A 14,406-nucleotide genomic window follows, 5' to 3' on the forward strand; every position below is an offset into this window, starting at 1 on the left:
AATGTGGTGCGTGGACAGGTCCCCGTGTGCGGTGGAATATTCTGCAGCAGAGCGGCAGGGGCGGCGGGGCCAATGAGGGCGGGGAGGACCATTCCCCAAGGGCGGGGGTCAGCGGATGAGGGCGGGGAGGACCATTCCCCAAGGGCGGGGGTCAGCGGATGAGGGCAGGGAGGACCATTCCCCAAGGGCAGGGGCAGCGGGGCCGATGAGGGCGGGGAGGACCATTCCCCAAGGGCGGGGGTCAGCGGGGCCAATGAGGGCGGGGAGGACCATTCCCCAAGGGCGGGGGTCAGCAGATGAGGGCAGGGAGGACCATTCCCCAAGGGCAGGGGCAGCTGGGCCGATGAGGGCGGGGAGGACCATTCCCCAAGGGCGGGGGTCAGCGGATGAGGGCAGGGAGGACCATTCCCCAAGGGCGGGGGCAGCGGGCCGATGAGGGCGGGGAGGACCATTCCCCAAGGGCGGGGGTCAGCGGATGAGGGCGGGGAGGACCATTCCCCAAGGGCGGGGGTCAGCGGATGAGGGCGGGGGGGGGGGGAGAAGACCATTCCCCAAGGGCTGGGGTCAGAGTGATCCCAAGTTGTCCAGCATGTGTGCGTGTGTGTGCGCATGTGTGTGCGCGTGTGTGTACGTGTGTGTGCGCGTGTGTGTACGTGTGTGCGCGCGCGCGTGTGTACGTGATGCAGTAGCCGGGCTGGGTCTTCGTCCCTCTCTTCTGGCGGTAGTCCGCTTAGGGGCCGCAGCTCCCCCTCGCGGCCTGGCGACTCCCACGCCTGTCTGTGCTCCGAGGGGAAGGCCGTCGGGTGGAGATTTTCTCTGAGCAAACCCAGCAACCGCGCAGGGCCTGAAGAGGGACCCAGGCCCGGGGCGGGGGGGAGGGAGGGAGGGGGGAGGGAGGCCCTGTGTCCCCCACCCCGCAGGTGACTGACACTCATCCCTTCGTTCACTCCCCCTCCTCCTCCACCTTTGTCTTCGGTGACGGATGGATGTGAGGCCAGCCCCCCTCCTATGAGAGGAGGCAAGCTCCCCTGCACCCCCATGAGAGGGGCAAGGTCCCGGGTGGGCGGAGGCAGGGGGGCCTCCACGAAGGGCTTCTGGGAGGAGGCCAGGCAGATGTGGGGCCCAGGATTTGTTTGGGGGAAAGAATCTAAGGTGGGGTCCTCACGGCACACTTCCTGCCATCTGACTGCCAGGGCTGCTCGGAGGCCTGCAGGCCGCGCCCGTGGAGGCCGTGGGACCCGGAGGCCGTGGGACTTGGAGGCTGTGGGACCCGGAGCCCGGGCCCGGGGAGGCCGTGGGATCTGGAGGCCGGGTGCGTAGAGGCCTCGTGACCTGGAGGCCGTGGGACGCAGAGGCCGGCGGCTGGAGGCCCCGGGCAGGGCACCTTCGGCGCAGGCGGGCTGGCGGCTTCCTCCACGCCGGGCTTCGCCCTCGGCCCATCACAGGCGGCCTGCGATCTCCGCGGGGCTCTCCCTCCACCCAGGGCGCCGTGGGGGCCGCCGTGTCGGGACCCCGGAGAGATGAGCGTGGGGCCCCGGCCAGGAGGAGGGAGGGGAAGGGCAGAGGGAGGACAATGGTGCAGAGACATTGGCTCGGCAAATTGGTGTGCAGGGCACTGGCGGCTTCCGCCCTGCTGAGACGCCCTCCCGGGGGGCCACACCCCACACCCGCACTCCTGGGGGACCACACCCCACACCCACGCTCAGGGGCACCACGCTGTGCTCGTGGGGACCACGCTGTGCTCGTGGGAACACACTGTGCTCGTGGGGACCACGCTGTGCTCGTGGGGACCACGCTGTGCTCGTGGGGACCTCGTGGGGACCACGCTGTGCTCATGGGGACCTCGTGGGGACCACGCTGTGCTCGTGGGGACCTCGTGGGGACCACGCTGTGCTCGTGGGACCACGCTGTGCTCATGGGGACCACACCCACGCTTGTGGGGACCACGCTGTGCTCGTGGGGACCACGCTGTGCTCGTGGGGACCACACTGTGCTCGTGGGGACCATGCTGTGCTCGTGGGGACCACACCGCGCTCGTGGGGACCACGCTGTGCTCATGGGGACCACACCGCGCTCGTGGGGGGGACCCGCACTCCCTGCAGCCCTGGGGCAGGGGCCCTGGCAGAGCTGAGGGCCGGTGGGACTCAGGCCAGGCCTGGCACCGAGAGACATGAGGGTGGGCGAGGGGGGGAGCAGCGGGCACTTAGCCCTGCGCTCTTGGGTGGGGGGACCCTGTCCGTAGTCCCTCCCCCTCCCGTTGAGGGATGGGCTTCTAGAACACAGGCATGGTGGTCACTCACCCACTGCCCCTGCTCGTGTGACCCCGGCCGGCCTTGGGGGGGGCGGGGGGGCGCGCCGGCGGTCGCAGGGCCGGGCCGTGGCCGAGCGGTGCTGGGTGGCCGAGGCGTCTGCCTGGTGGGCGGCACGGCTTCCTTCCGGTGCGGCGCGGGGGCGCCGGCAGCCCGATCTGCTCCCGCGGACCAGCCTGGTGAGGCCGGCCCTGTGCCAGGCCCCCAGCGGTGCGCGGTGGCGGCGGGACCCCGTGGGACCCTGGACACGCGCAGCCAGGCGGATGGGCGCCCCGGGTCGGGATGGTTCCGGGGCTCCCGGCTGAGCTGCGAGCCTGGCGCCGGCCACCCCGTGCCCGGAGGAGCCGGGCTTTGTCCCTCCGGGATCAGGGGTCAGCCCGGGCCACCCCTTCCCCTGCCCACCTTGACTCACTTTCCCCCAGGCGCGGAGGGGCGAATGAAAGGAGACTGTGACGCTGGGTAGAATAAAAGTGAACATTTAATGCCACCATCGTTGGATTCTTTTAAACATCAGATTCTTTTTTCGACCACACTGTACACCTCACACGCCACAAAACCCGAGACCACAGCCAGCGAACCACGCTTCCCGCTGAGCAACGGCGCGGGGCTCCACGGACTCGCGTCGCCAGCTCAAGAGATGATGCGACTGTTTCCAGACTTTCCCCGCCTCTCGTGGCGATCACCATCAGTGGACGGCTCCGCACAGGCCGTCCACAGCACCCAGCCTGCACCGCGGCTGGTGACAGAATAGTGCAATTTCTGACCTTCACAAATGAGCTTTATTAAAATAAAAGTGAACAGCAAACAGTTATGAGCTAAGGACGTGTTGTAAACAGCACCAATCTTCTATCCAGTTAAACGCTGAATCCAAAACATGGACGCTCAACACTATCATCCACCGTGAAAAGGTGCAGAGGACCTGTTTGTGGGTTTGCTGATTCTGACACCCTTGCACACCTATGGGTGAATTCGCAGTTCTGACACACATGCACAGGCCTGGTCTGCAGTTTGTGCACAGAGACGCACGTCCGTTTTCCACAGGTACACACGTACACCACGCACAGAGCTCAGCGGACGTCACGCACCGAACTCATGCGTACACCACGCAGAGCTCTGCGCACAGGTCTCCCTCGCCTGCTGCAGAGGACACCGAGTTCCGGAGACACCGGCAAGACAATGGCTGGAGCTGGGACTCGAACTCAGGCCTTCTATGCTGTGCTCTCCCACCACGTCACATGCCTCTGTACACACATCCACATATGTACACACTCCTGTGTGCCGAGGGCACACTCCTGGGGCATGCCGGGAGGAGGCCGGGCCCCCTCATCTGTGGGTGGGTCCCCTCCCCCCCGGCTCCCAGGCAGCTGCTACGACACCCCCCAAGCACACCCGTCGGCTCACCAGCCTCCTCCTCACGCCCCCCACGAGGGTGGCGACCTTCACCCCAGCCCCCCACGGGGCCGGCGACCTTCACCCCCCTCCCACGGGGCCTGGTGAGGGGCGGCCACGCCCCACACGGCCGCCATACGCTCTGCCCTCGCCTTCCCCCTTGGATTTCCCTCCCTTCCCCCCACGCCCGCCAGGCCTCTGCAGACTTTGCAAGAGTGACGAAGACAGCAAGCCGGCCCCGCCCCTGAGCTCGCGTCTGCGCACAGGAGATGGGGATTCCAACCATGGCGCGCACGAATCCAGAAACAGCAGCACCGGAGGGCGGCGGTGGTGTGCAGCGGGGGGGGGGGGGGACACTGCCCGCTGCCCCCCCCCAGGTGCCGTCAGGGCGTGGGCTCGGCCTGAGCGGGGCCAGGCGCCTTCTGTGTAGGGCACACGTGTCAGCTCTGATTTGTTCAGAAAGAAGAAGACAACCAACTTCTGGGGGATTGGTAAAAGTTTTAATAGCACCTTGAATTGGAATTCTGACTTTATCAGTGGGGAAATAATAAACAGTATTCAATTTAGAAATAAGTTGTCAGGACGACTGCTGAGTTTCACGCTGTGTGTGTGCGCGTTTGTGTTCGCGTGTGTGTGCGCGCGTGTGTGAACTGCAGGTGGTAACGGTCTCCAGAGGAGGGGGAGGCATGGCAAGGAAGGCTGAGCTCCTCCCACATTCCCTGGCGGCCCTGCGGCTGTCGGCCCGGCCTCCCTCCCTCCCCCCGGCCGTCGGTGGGGCAGCGCAGAGCTGGCCCTCGCCCGCCTCGGGAGAGGGCCGTGCGTGGCTCCATCAGCCCCAGCCCCGCACCCAGGGCCCCGCTCCGAAGACTCGCTCGGCGCACGCTCTGGACGCTCGAGTGGCCACGTCTTGGCGGAAGCGTGGCCGGCCCGAGCCCTTCCAGGGGGCACGGAAGACACCCCCAAGCGGGGGCCGTGCCAGACCGGGCCAGCGGCTGCCCGCAGACAGGAGCGCCTCGTGGAGTCACCCAGACCCACAGCGCGCGCGCGACTCCGAGGCCCAGGGAAGGGCGCTGGGGAAAGGACGGGAGACACGCGTGGGCACGCGGTGGAGTTCCTGGCCGGCACGCAACTGAAAACCCTGCAGCAAACGGGGGCCCCGGGCGTCCACGCGTGACTGGAGACCCTGCGGCACACGGACCCCGGGCGTCCACGCGTGACTGGAGACCCTGCGGCACGCGGAGCCCGGGCGTCCACGCGTGACTGGAGACCCTGCGGCACGCGGACCCCGGGCGTCCACGCGTGACTGGAGACCCTGCGGCACACGGACCCCGGGCGTCCGCGGAAGGCGGCCAATGCAGCTGAGCTGAAGTCACAGCCGCCTCCTGACGCAGAAGCCCGGAGCCCGCGGACCGAGTTCCCCGCGTGGAGCCGCGTGGCTCTCAGATCTGTGAGGCCTGGAAGCGAGACCTCTGCCCTCTGAGGTCCCCTCGCCGTCACGGGGACGCTGCAGGGGTGCCCGCGGCGCTGGAGCCCGTCACGCAGCTGCGCGTGCCTTCGGCCCTCCGTCTGTGAAGCCAGCGCGAGGCAGGGCCGGGCCTTGCACACGCAGCGCCCAGCGCCCACGTCCGTGCCCGGCGGGGTGACACGCGGCGCACGAGGCCGGCTTCTGGCTCCTGGCTGGGATCCGGAGCCGGGCCGGGCGGCCTCTGTGCCCAGCTCAGGCGCCCGCCAGCCGGGGTGTTGGCTGTGCTCGTGGTGTCTGGAGGTCCCCGCAAGAGCGGTGGAGGTTCACCATGGCGGCGGGGCCGGTCGGCAGCAGGAAGGCCCGGGGCCCGGGAGCACCCACGCACACCCTCGGGGGGCGGGGGGGGCGGCCCTTGGGCAAGGGGGCCGCTCTGCCGTCCCCGGGGTCCGGGCCGCGTCCGGGTGCCGGGTGCCATGGCTTCTGTGATCGCAGGCACAGTGGCTCTGAGCAGAGCTGGCTGGAGGGGGGAGGGTAGTGCAGGGGTGGAGGGGGAGGGGAGGGCGGGCTGGGCTCAGCCTGCTGGGTCTCCTTGTCCTAAGCCAGTGGTGCCGGCACCCCAGACGGTTCCGCCTCGCCGGCCCCCCCCCCCCTTCACGGACGTCACAAGACGGGAAACATGGCCCCAGCTGCCGACTCACAGTCTTTGGAATCGGAACGAGAGTAAGCCTGTCGTGAGGGCCACGAAGACCTGGCGCAAGAAGAAGGGGGCCGGCGCCCCAGGACCCCGTGGCCCTCGGCAGCCCGGCCGCCGCCCGCCCGCCCTCCCGCCCTGCCGCTTGTGGGAGGCGCTGGTGCCGCGGCCCCCCGAGCCCGCCCTGCCGGAGCGGCCACGTCAGAGTCACCGTGAAAGGTGGTGGACGTTTATTCGTATGCAATGCTGCTCAGCACAGCGCTCTACAGACACGACTCACTTGCAAACACAAGTCAGGATAGATAAACAGCGGGACGGCGCGGCGAGCCCTGGCGGCGGGGCTCTGTCTGCGGCTGCCCCGCGGCTAGCACCGTCTGGACACGGAGATGGGGACACACACGTCTGGGCAACCGTGAAGATTTGCAAGGCACTTAACCCGGACCCGGGCGGTCGTGGCTGTGTCCGCGCGGCCCCGTCCCGCCGCCCCTCGGGCCGCGCTCCCCACGCCCCGCGCCCCTCCACGCCCCCTCCGCCCCGGGCCCGCGCCCCGCGCTTCCCGCCGCTCTCCTTCCTCGTGGTTCGCATCCGCGCCCTCCCTGCAGAAGGCGCGGGCAGATCGCCTTCCTCTCCGTGCGCGTCCAGACTTCCTCCGGCCCTCGTGCTGCTCGTGCTGTCGCCGGGGCGGCGGCTCTGACGGGCGGGCGGGGGGGGGGCGCCCCTCACCGGCGCCGCGAGGTGACGTCGAAGCAGGTGATCATCATGAGGTGAGCCTTGCAGAAGTTGACCCGGCTCTCCAGGCGCTGGGTCACGCCCTCGAGCGCCTCCAGGTACTCCAGGGAGTCCAGCTCCAGAACCTGCTCCAGGTCAACTGCGTGGGGGGGGGGGGGGGGAGAGGCCCGGTGAGCACCCCTCTACCGCAGGGGCCCAGCTCCTGACGTGGGCCCCCCGGGTGCCCTCCCTTCTGGCCTCGGCCTCCCGGCCATCGCTAAGGGCTGGGCTTCCAGTTGATTCTGCGTACGCCCATCACCCACGCCCCTGCGCTCCTCCTAGCTAGCTACAGTCGGTGGGGGGGGGTGCCAGGGAGAAGCCCCCCTTCGGGCTCTGCCTTGAGCGACACGGGCCCCTGGTGGCCCTTTGTGCCCCTCAGGCAGCAGCCCTGTGGAGTCCCCCCTCCCTGGGCGTCGGGAGCGTGGTGACACACGAGCGTCTACCCACAGGGAGGAGGCCGGAGCTCGGGACGCGCTGAGACGGGACCGGGAAGCCTTGGACTCGGCCAGCGCGGCGGGCGGGCGGGCGCGGCCCTCCCTTCCTGGGGCCGGCGTCGGGGCCCCCACCCGTGTCCCATGGCGGCCAGGCAAGCGGGCTGGCGCCCTCCGCGCGGGGGGAACGCCGTGGACGGAGGCCCGGCCGGAGGGCCACGCTGCCGACCCCGTGGGCGGGGGCCTGGCCGGAGGCCCACGCTGCCGTCTTGGCCAGTCACACTCGCGCCGCCCACAGCCCTGCCGGCCCCGCCACGCACCCAGCCCGCCCGTCCCGTCCACCCCGCCCTGGGGTCAGAAATAAAATAGAAACAAAGCAGCAAGAGACGCCATGGCTAGGGACATGGGGTGGGGTGGGAACGGGGGGGGGGGGCGCTGCCGCGTGGGGCTCGTGCTCCAGGCCCACAGCCGGCCATGACCAGAGGAGAGCGGGGCTCCTGAGCAGCCGCCCGGCGTTTGGAAACAGAACCCACTGTGCGGGCCTGCGGGCGCCCCACAGCACCCCACAGCACCCCACAGCGACCCACAGCACCCCACAGTGCCCCACAGCACCCCCACGGTGCCCCACAGCACCCCACAGCGCCCCACAGCGCCCCACAGCACCCCACAGCGCCCCACAGCACCCCACAGCGCCCCACAGCACCCCACGGTGCCCCCCACAATGACCCACAGCACCCCACAGCGACCCACAGCACCCCACAGTGCCCCACACAACGACCCACAGCACCCCACGGTGCCCCACGGTGCCCCACAGCACCCCACGGTGCCCCACAGCAACCCACGGTGCCCCACAGCACCCCACAGCGACCCACAGCACCCCACAGCGACCCACGGTGTCCCACAGCACCCCACAGCGACCCACAGCACCCCACAGCGACCCACAGCACCCCACGGTGCCCCCCACAATGACCCACAGCACCCCACAGCGCCCCACAGCGACCCACAGCACCCCACAGCAACCCACAGCACCCCACGGTGCCCCCCACAACGACCCACAGCACCCCACAGCGACCCACAGCACCCCACGGCGCCCCACGGTGCCCCACAGCGACCCACAGCGACCCACAGCGCCCCACAGAGCCCCACAAGGACCCACAGCGCCCCACGGTGCCCTGCAGCGCCCCAAGACGAGCAGCTGCAAAGACAGCTGGGGGCGAGCGGGTCTGTCCGGAGCCGCAGGCGGTCACCCCACTTGACGTGGGGTTCTGATCTTGCTCTCAAGTCCTCTTAAAAGTCTGCACCCTGCCTTCCACAGGGCCGCCCACAGAGGCCACACAGCCCACAGGCCAGAGGCCACGGGCGTCTATTGCTGGAAGCGTCAGGGACCCACGTGCCCCGAGGCTCCCCATCCCAGGAGAGGTCACGTCCAAGAGACAGAAAGGGTGAGGGGGCGGGTCCTGTGGGGGAGGGGGAGGGGCGCAGTGGAGAAGGCCCGTGGGGGAGGGGGAGGGCGCAGTGGAGAAGGCCCGTGGGGGAGGGGGAGGGCGCAGTGGAGAAGGCCCGTGGGGGAGGGGGAGGGCGCAGTGGAGAAGGCCCGTGGGGGAGGGGAGGGCGCAGTGGAGAAGGCCCGTGGGGGAGGGGGAGGGCGCAGTGGAGAAGGCCCGTGGGGGAGGGGAGGGGCGCAGTGGAGAAAGCCCGTGGGGGAGGGGAGGGCGCAGTGGAGAAGGCCCGTGGGGGAGGGGGAGGGCGCAGTGGAGAAGGCCCGTGGGGGGGGAGGGCGCAGTGGAGAAGGCCCGTGGGGGAGGGGGAGGGCGCAGTGGAGAAGGCCCGTGGGGGAGGGGGAGGGTGCAGTGGCGGCCTCTGTGGCCTGCAGTCCCACTGGGCTGCTGCCTGTGCTTCCCTGGGGTGTCGTAAATGCAGGAGGGACATGGCGCCCGTCACAATCTGGCCCTCCTGCCCTGCAGAGCTGAGAAGCTGTGGTCACCGCCGGCTCCCCAGAGTCTGGGACACTCGACACTCGTGAGCGTGAGCACCGCTGTGGGTCTGGGACACTCGTGAGTGTGAGCACCGGTGTGGGCTTTGGGACACTTGTGAGTGTGAGCACCGGTGTGGGCTCTGGGTCACTCGTGAGCGTGAGCACCGCTGTGGGCTCTGGGACACCCGTGAGCGTGAGCACCGGTGTGGGTCTGGGACACTCGTGAGCGTGAGCACCGGTGTGGGTCCGGTACACTCGTGAGCGTGAGCACCGGTGTGGGTCTGGGACACTCGTGAGCGTGAGCCCTCGGGGTAGGGTCTGGGACACTCGTGAGCGTGAGCACCGGTGTGGGCTCTGGGACACTCGTGAGCGTGAGCACCGGTGTGGGTCTGGGACACTCGTGAGCGTGAGCCCTCGGGGTAGGGTCTGGGACACTCGTGAGCGTGAGCACCGGTGTGGGCTCTGGGACACCCGTGAGCGTGAGCACCGGTGTGGGTCTGGGACACTCGTGAGCGTGAGCACCGGTGTGGGTCCGGTACACTCGTGAGCGTGAGCACCGGTGTGGGTCTGGGACACTCGTGAGCGTGAGCCCTCGGGGTAGGGTCTGGGACACTCGTGAGCGTGAGCACCGGTGTGGGCTCTGGGACACTCGTGAGCGTGAGCACCGGTGTGGGTCTGGGACACTCGTGAGCGTGAGCCCTCGGGGTAGGGTCTGGGACACTCGTGAGCGTGAGCACCGGTGTGGGCTCTGGGACACCCGTGAGCGTGAGCACCGGTGTGGGTCTGGGACACTCGTGAGCGTGAGCACCGCTGTGGGTCCGGTACACTCGTGAGCGTGAGCACCGGTGTGGGTCTGGGACACTCGTGAGCGTGAGCACCGGTGTGGGTCCGGTACACTCGTGAGCGTGAGCACCGGTGTGGGTCTGGGACACTCGTGAGCGTGAGCCCTCGGGGTAGGGTCTGGGACACTCGTGAGCGTGAGCACCGGTGTGGGCTCTGGGACACTCGTGAGCGTGAGCACCGGTGTGGGTCTGGTACACTCGTGAGTGTGAGCACCGCTGTGGGTCCGGTACACTCGTGAGCGTGAGCACCGGTGTGGGTCCGGTACACTCGTGAGCGTGAGCACCGCTGTGGGTCCGGGACACTCGTGAGCGTGAGCACCGGTGTGGGTCTGGGACACTCGTGAGCGTGAGCACCGGTGTGGGTCCGGTACACTCGTGAGCGTGAGCACCGCTGTGGGTCTGGGACACTCGTGAGCGCGAGCACCGCTGTGGGTCCGGTACACTCGTGAGCGTGAGCACCGGTGTGGGTCTGGGACACTCGTGAGCGTGAGCACCGGTGTGGGTCCGGTACACTCGTGAGCGTGAGCACCGGTGTGGGTCTGGGACAATCGTGAGCGTGAGCACCAGTGTGGGTCTGGGACACTCGTGAGCGTGAGCACCGGTGTGGGCTCTGGGACACTCGTGAGCGTGAGCACCGGTGTGGGTCTGGTACACTCGTGAGTGTGAGCACCGCTGTGGGTCCGGTACACTCGTGAGCGTGAGCACCGGTGTGGGTCCGGTACACTCGTGAGCGTGAGCACCGCTGTGGGTCCGGGACACTCGTGAGCGTGAGCACCGGTGTGGGTCTGGGACACTCGTGAGCGTGAGCACCGGTGTGGGTCCGGTACACTCGTGAGCGTGAGCACCGCTGTGGGTCTGGGACACTCGTGAGCGCGAGCACCGCTGTGGGCTCTGGGACACTCGTGAGCGTGAGCACCGCTGTGGGTCTGGGACACTCGCCGTGGGCGTGGGTGAGCACCGGGCGGGCCCCGGCGGCTGCGGGGGGGGCGGGGGGTCCTTACATTCTCGGAGCCACCTGTCGGGGTCCAGCATCAGGAACTGCTTGGTGGCCTCCAGCTCCTTCATCAGCCCCTCGTACTTGGCTCGGACCTCGGCGATGCGCTGCTGCCGGTGCTCCAGGATTCTCAGCTTCGCGTTGAAGCCCACGGGCCCCTGCGCGGGGGGGGGGGGGGGGGGGGGGGGGGGGAGGGCGGCCTCAGCCAAGCAGCCCCGGGGGGGGCACCCACGAGCCCCTGCGCGCGGGGAGGGGGAGGGGGGGCGGCCTCAGCCAAGCAGCCCCGGGGGGGGCACCCACGGGCCCCTGTGCGCGGGGGGGGGGGGCGGCCTCAGCCAAGCAGCCCTGGCGGGGGGGGGCACCCACAGGCCCCTGCGCGCGGGGGGGGGGGGGGGGGCCCGCGCAGACGTGGGCCTTCCGGGGGGCGGGGGGAACCCTCTGCAGCCCCGTGGGTCTGTGGAGGCCCCCCTCCCCTCCCCTCCCTCCCTCCCCCCCTCCCCCCCCCGGGGCCCGCGGCGGGTCCGGCCTCACCTTGCCGGCGCTGTGCCGGCGCCGCTGCAGGCGCTCCACGTCGTCGATCTCGTAGACTTTGATCTCGAAGGGCTCCCCCAGCCCCCGCGGGGCGCCGCGCAGAGGGCCGTCCACCCAGCGCAGCCCCGCGCCGGCCGCGGGCTTCCTCACGGGGGACGCGGCGTCCAGGGACAGCGCGGGGATGAGCCTCCGTCGCTGGGAGCCTGAGGCGGAGACGCGAGGAGACGCGGCACGCTCGCCACCGCGCACAGCCGCACGCCCGCCGCTCACGCGCCCCACCCCACGCGGCCCCCCGGGCGCCCGGGGACGCTCCCCCCGCCCCCGCCTCCGGGGCCGCCTCCCGGGGCCCCCCACCCCCGATTTCCCGAGCCCGTGCCCCAGCGGCGGCGCCTCTGGGCCGGGGCGCCCTCGGCACAGGGCGTTCTCAGCCCCGTGAGGGCGTCCGCCGCCGCCAGGCCCCCGACCCCAGGACCCCGGCACGAGCGCCGGCCCGCGGCCGGGGAAGGTCAGGCACTGGCGAGCCTGGCCCTCGCTGACTACACACAGTGGCTCGTTCAGTTCTCCTACAAGGGAAACTGAGGCCCCAAGAACGCAAGAGAGCGAGCTGTAAACGCCAGGCAACGAGGGGCTTCCGCAGAAGAGCCTGCTGGCGGGGATCCCGAGCGCGCGGCGAAGGGCGGGAGCGCAAGGCCGCACTGGCAGGCTGCTGGCCTCTCAGAGGGGCCTCGTGCCAGGGGGTGAGGCCTCCGGGGGGCTCGCTGACGGGGACTGTGCACCCCAGCTCCTGCCTGCCCGCCCTCCGCTGCCCGGTCACCAGGCAGCAGGAGCCGCCCCGCCATGGCGCTGGGAGTCCCGCCCGCTCGGCCTCCGCGTTCATGAAGCCCGCAGCCCCGCGTGTCGGATTCCCAAGTCCAAGCCGGGACGCACCGCACGCGGACACCCGCGGGAACCACGCAGCCAGGACGCACCGCACGCGGACACCCGCGGGAACCACCCAGCCAGGACGCACCGCACGCGGACACCCGCGGGAACCACCCAGCCAGGACGCACCGCACGCGGACACCCGCGGGAACCACCCAGCCAGGACGCACCGCACGCGGACACCCGCGGGAACCACCCAGCCAGGACGCACCGCACCCGGACACCCGCGGGAACCACCCAGCCGCGGTCAGCGCGGACACCAGAGGGCCACCGCGACCGGAGCCGCTGTGAGGCCCGCCCCGCCCGCGCAGGCAGCCATGAGTGCCCCCAGTGTGCCCGCGTGCCCCAGTGTGCCCACGTGCCCCGAGCGTGCCCCAGTGTGCCCGCGTGCCCCGAGCGTGCCCCAGTGTGCCCGCGTGCCCCAGTGTGCCCCAGTGTGCCCGCGTGCCCCGAGCGTGCCCCAGTGTGCCCGCGTGCCCCGAGCGTGCCCCGAGCGTGCCCCAGTGTGCCTGCGTGCCCCAGTGTGCCCGCGTGCCCCAGTGTGCCCGCGTGCCCCGCGCGTGCCCCGAGCGTGCCCCAGTGTGCCCGCGTGCCCCAGTGTGCCCGCGTGCCCCAGTGTGCCCCAGTGTGCCCGCGTGCCCCGAGCGTGCCCCGAGCGTGCCCCAGTGTGCCCGCGTGCCCCAGTGTGCCCGCGTGCCCCAGTGTGCCCCAGTGTGCCCGTGTGCCCCAGTGTGCCCGCGTGCCCCAGTGTGCCCCAGTGTGCCCGTGTGCCCCAGTGTGCCCGCGTGCCCCAGTGTGCCCCAGTGTGCCCGTGTGCCCCAGTGTGCCCGCGTGCCCCAGTGTGCCCGCGTGCCCCGCGCGTGCCCCGAGCGTGCCCCAGTGTGCCCCGCGTGCCCCAGTGTGCCCGCGTGCCCCAGTGTGCCCCAGTGTGCCCGCGTGCCCCGAGCGTGCCCCGAGCGTGCCCCAGTGTGCCCGCGTGCCCCAGTGTGCCCGCGTGCCCCAGTGTGCCCCAGTGTGCCTGCGTGCCCCAGTGTGCCCGCGTGCCCCAGTGTGCCCGCGTGCCCCAGTGTGCCCCAGTGTGCCCGCGTGCCCCGAGCGTGCCCCGAGCGTGCCCCAGTGTGCCCGCGTGCCCCCGTGTGCCCCAGTGTGCCCGCGTGCCCCGAGCGTGCCCCAGTGTGCCCGCGTGCCCCGAGCGTGCCCCAGTGTGCCCGCGTGCCCCGAGCGTGCCCCAGTGTGCCCCAGTGTGCTTGCGTGCCCCAGTGTGCCCCAGTGTGCCCGCGTGCCAGTGTGCCCCAGTGTGCCCGCGTGCCCCCAGTGTGCCTGCGTGCCCCCCGTGTGCCCCCAGTGTCCCTGCGTGCCCCAGTGTGCCCGTGTGCCCCCAGTGTGCCCGCATGCCCCAGTGTGCCCCAGTGTGCCCCCAGTGTGCCCACGTGCCCCAGTGTGCCCCCAGTGTGCCCCCAGTGTGCCCACGTGCCCCCAGTGTGCCTGCGTGCCTGGCCACTAAAGTCTGTGCCGACGGGGAGAAGCTCAACCTGTGTAGCCCAAGTGCGGCCAGACAGACTCGGAGACGGAGACGCTGGGAGACGCAGGCCGCAAGGCACAGACGGCCATGATGGGCCTGAGCTGCTTGCTAGCACCAAACATCCTCACCGCCACGTCTGTGACCCAGGACGGGGGGGATGGGGGGGACGGGGCTGTCCACCACCACGTCTGTGACCAGCAATGGGGTGGACGGGGCTGTCCACCATGTCTGTGACCAGCAATGGGGGGGATGGGGCTGTCCACCACGTCTGTGACCAGCAATGGGGGCGTCTATGTCAGGAAAACTGGGGATGGTAAAGCTCACGGTGGCAGAGTTCCTCAGGGTGGTTTATGGCGGTGTCCCCGTAGCTGCTGGACCGTAGGAAAGGGAAAGCCCGCTCCTGAGCACCCTCGCCCTGGAACCCCGAACAGGGCCTTCCTGAAGAGGCTTCCAGTCCACAAGGGCGGTGGGTGCAGGGCGCAGATCAGCTGGGAGGGGCAGGGACCACCCCTCCCGGTCCCGCCAGGGCCACAACTCCAGGGGGACTCGGCATAAAATTTCATCGCAT

The 14,406-nt window shown here is 70.5% G+C and overlaps 1 protein-coding gene across 1 annotated transcript in view; it reads right to left on the bottom strand.

Moving 5' to 3' along the window:
- Positions 1-6,573: 6,573 nt before the first annotated feature.
- LOC125345227 (kinesin-like protein KIF26B) overlaps positions 6,574-14,406 on the bottom strand; it is a 154,893-nt gene continuing 147,060 nt past the window's right edge. The window contains 3 exon segments of the mRNA XM_048337443.1: positions 6,574-6,722; positions 10,872-11,022; positions 11,396-11,598. Coding sequence (XP_048193400.1) covers positions 6,574-6,722; positions 10,872-11,022; positions 11,396-11,598 — 503 coding nt within the window.

Source organism: Perognathus longimembris, unplaced genomic scaffold, assembly GCF_023159225.1.
Source record: "Perognathus longimembris pacificus isolate PPM17 unplaced genomic scaffold, ASM2315922v1 HiC_scaffold_5425, whole genome shotgun sequence".
Classification (NCBI taxonomy): Eukaryota; Metazoa; Chordata; class Mammalia; order Rodentia; family Heteromyidae; genus Perognathus; species Perognathus longimembris.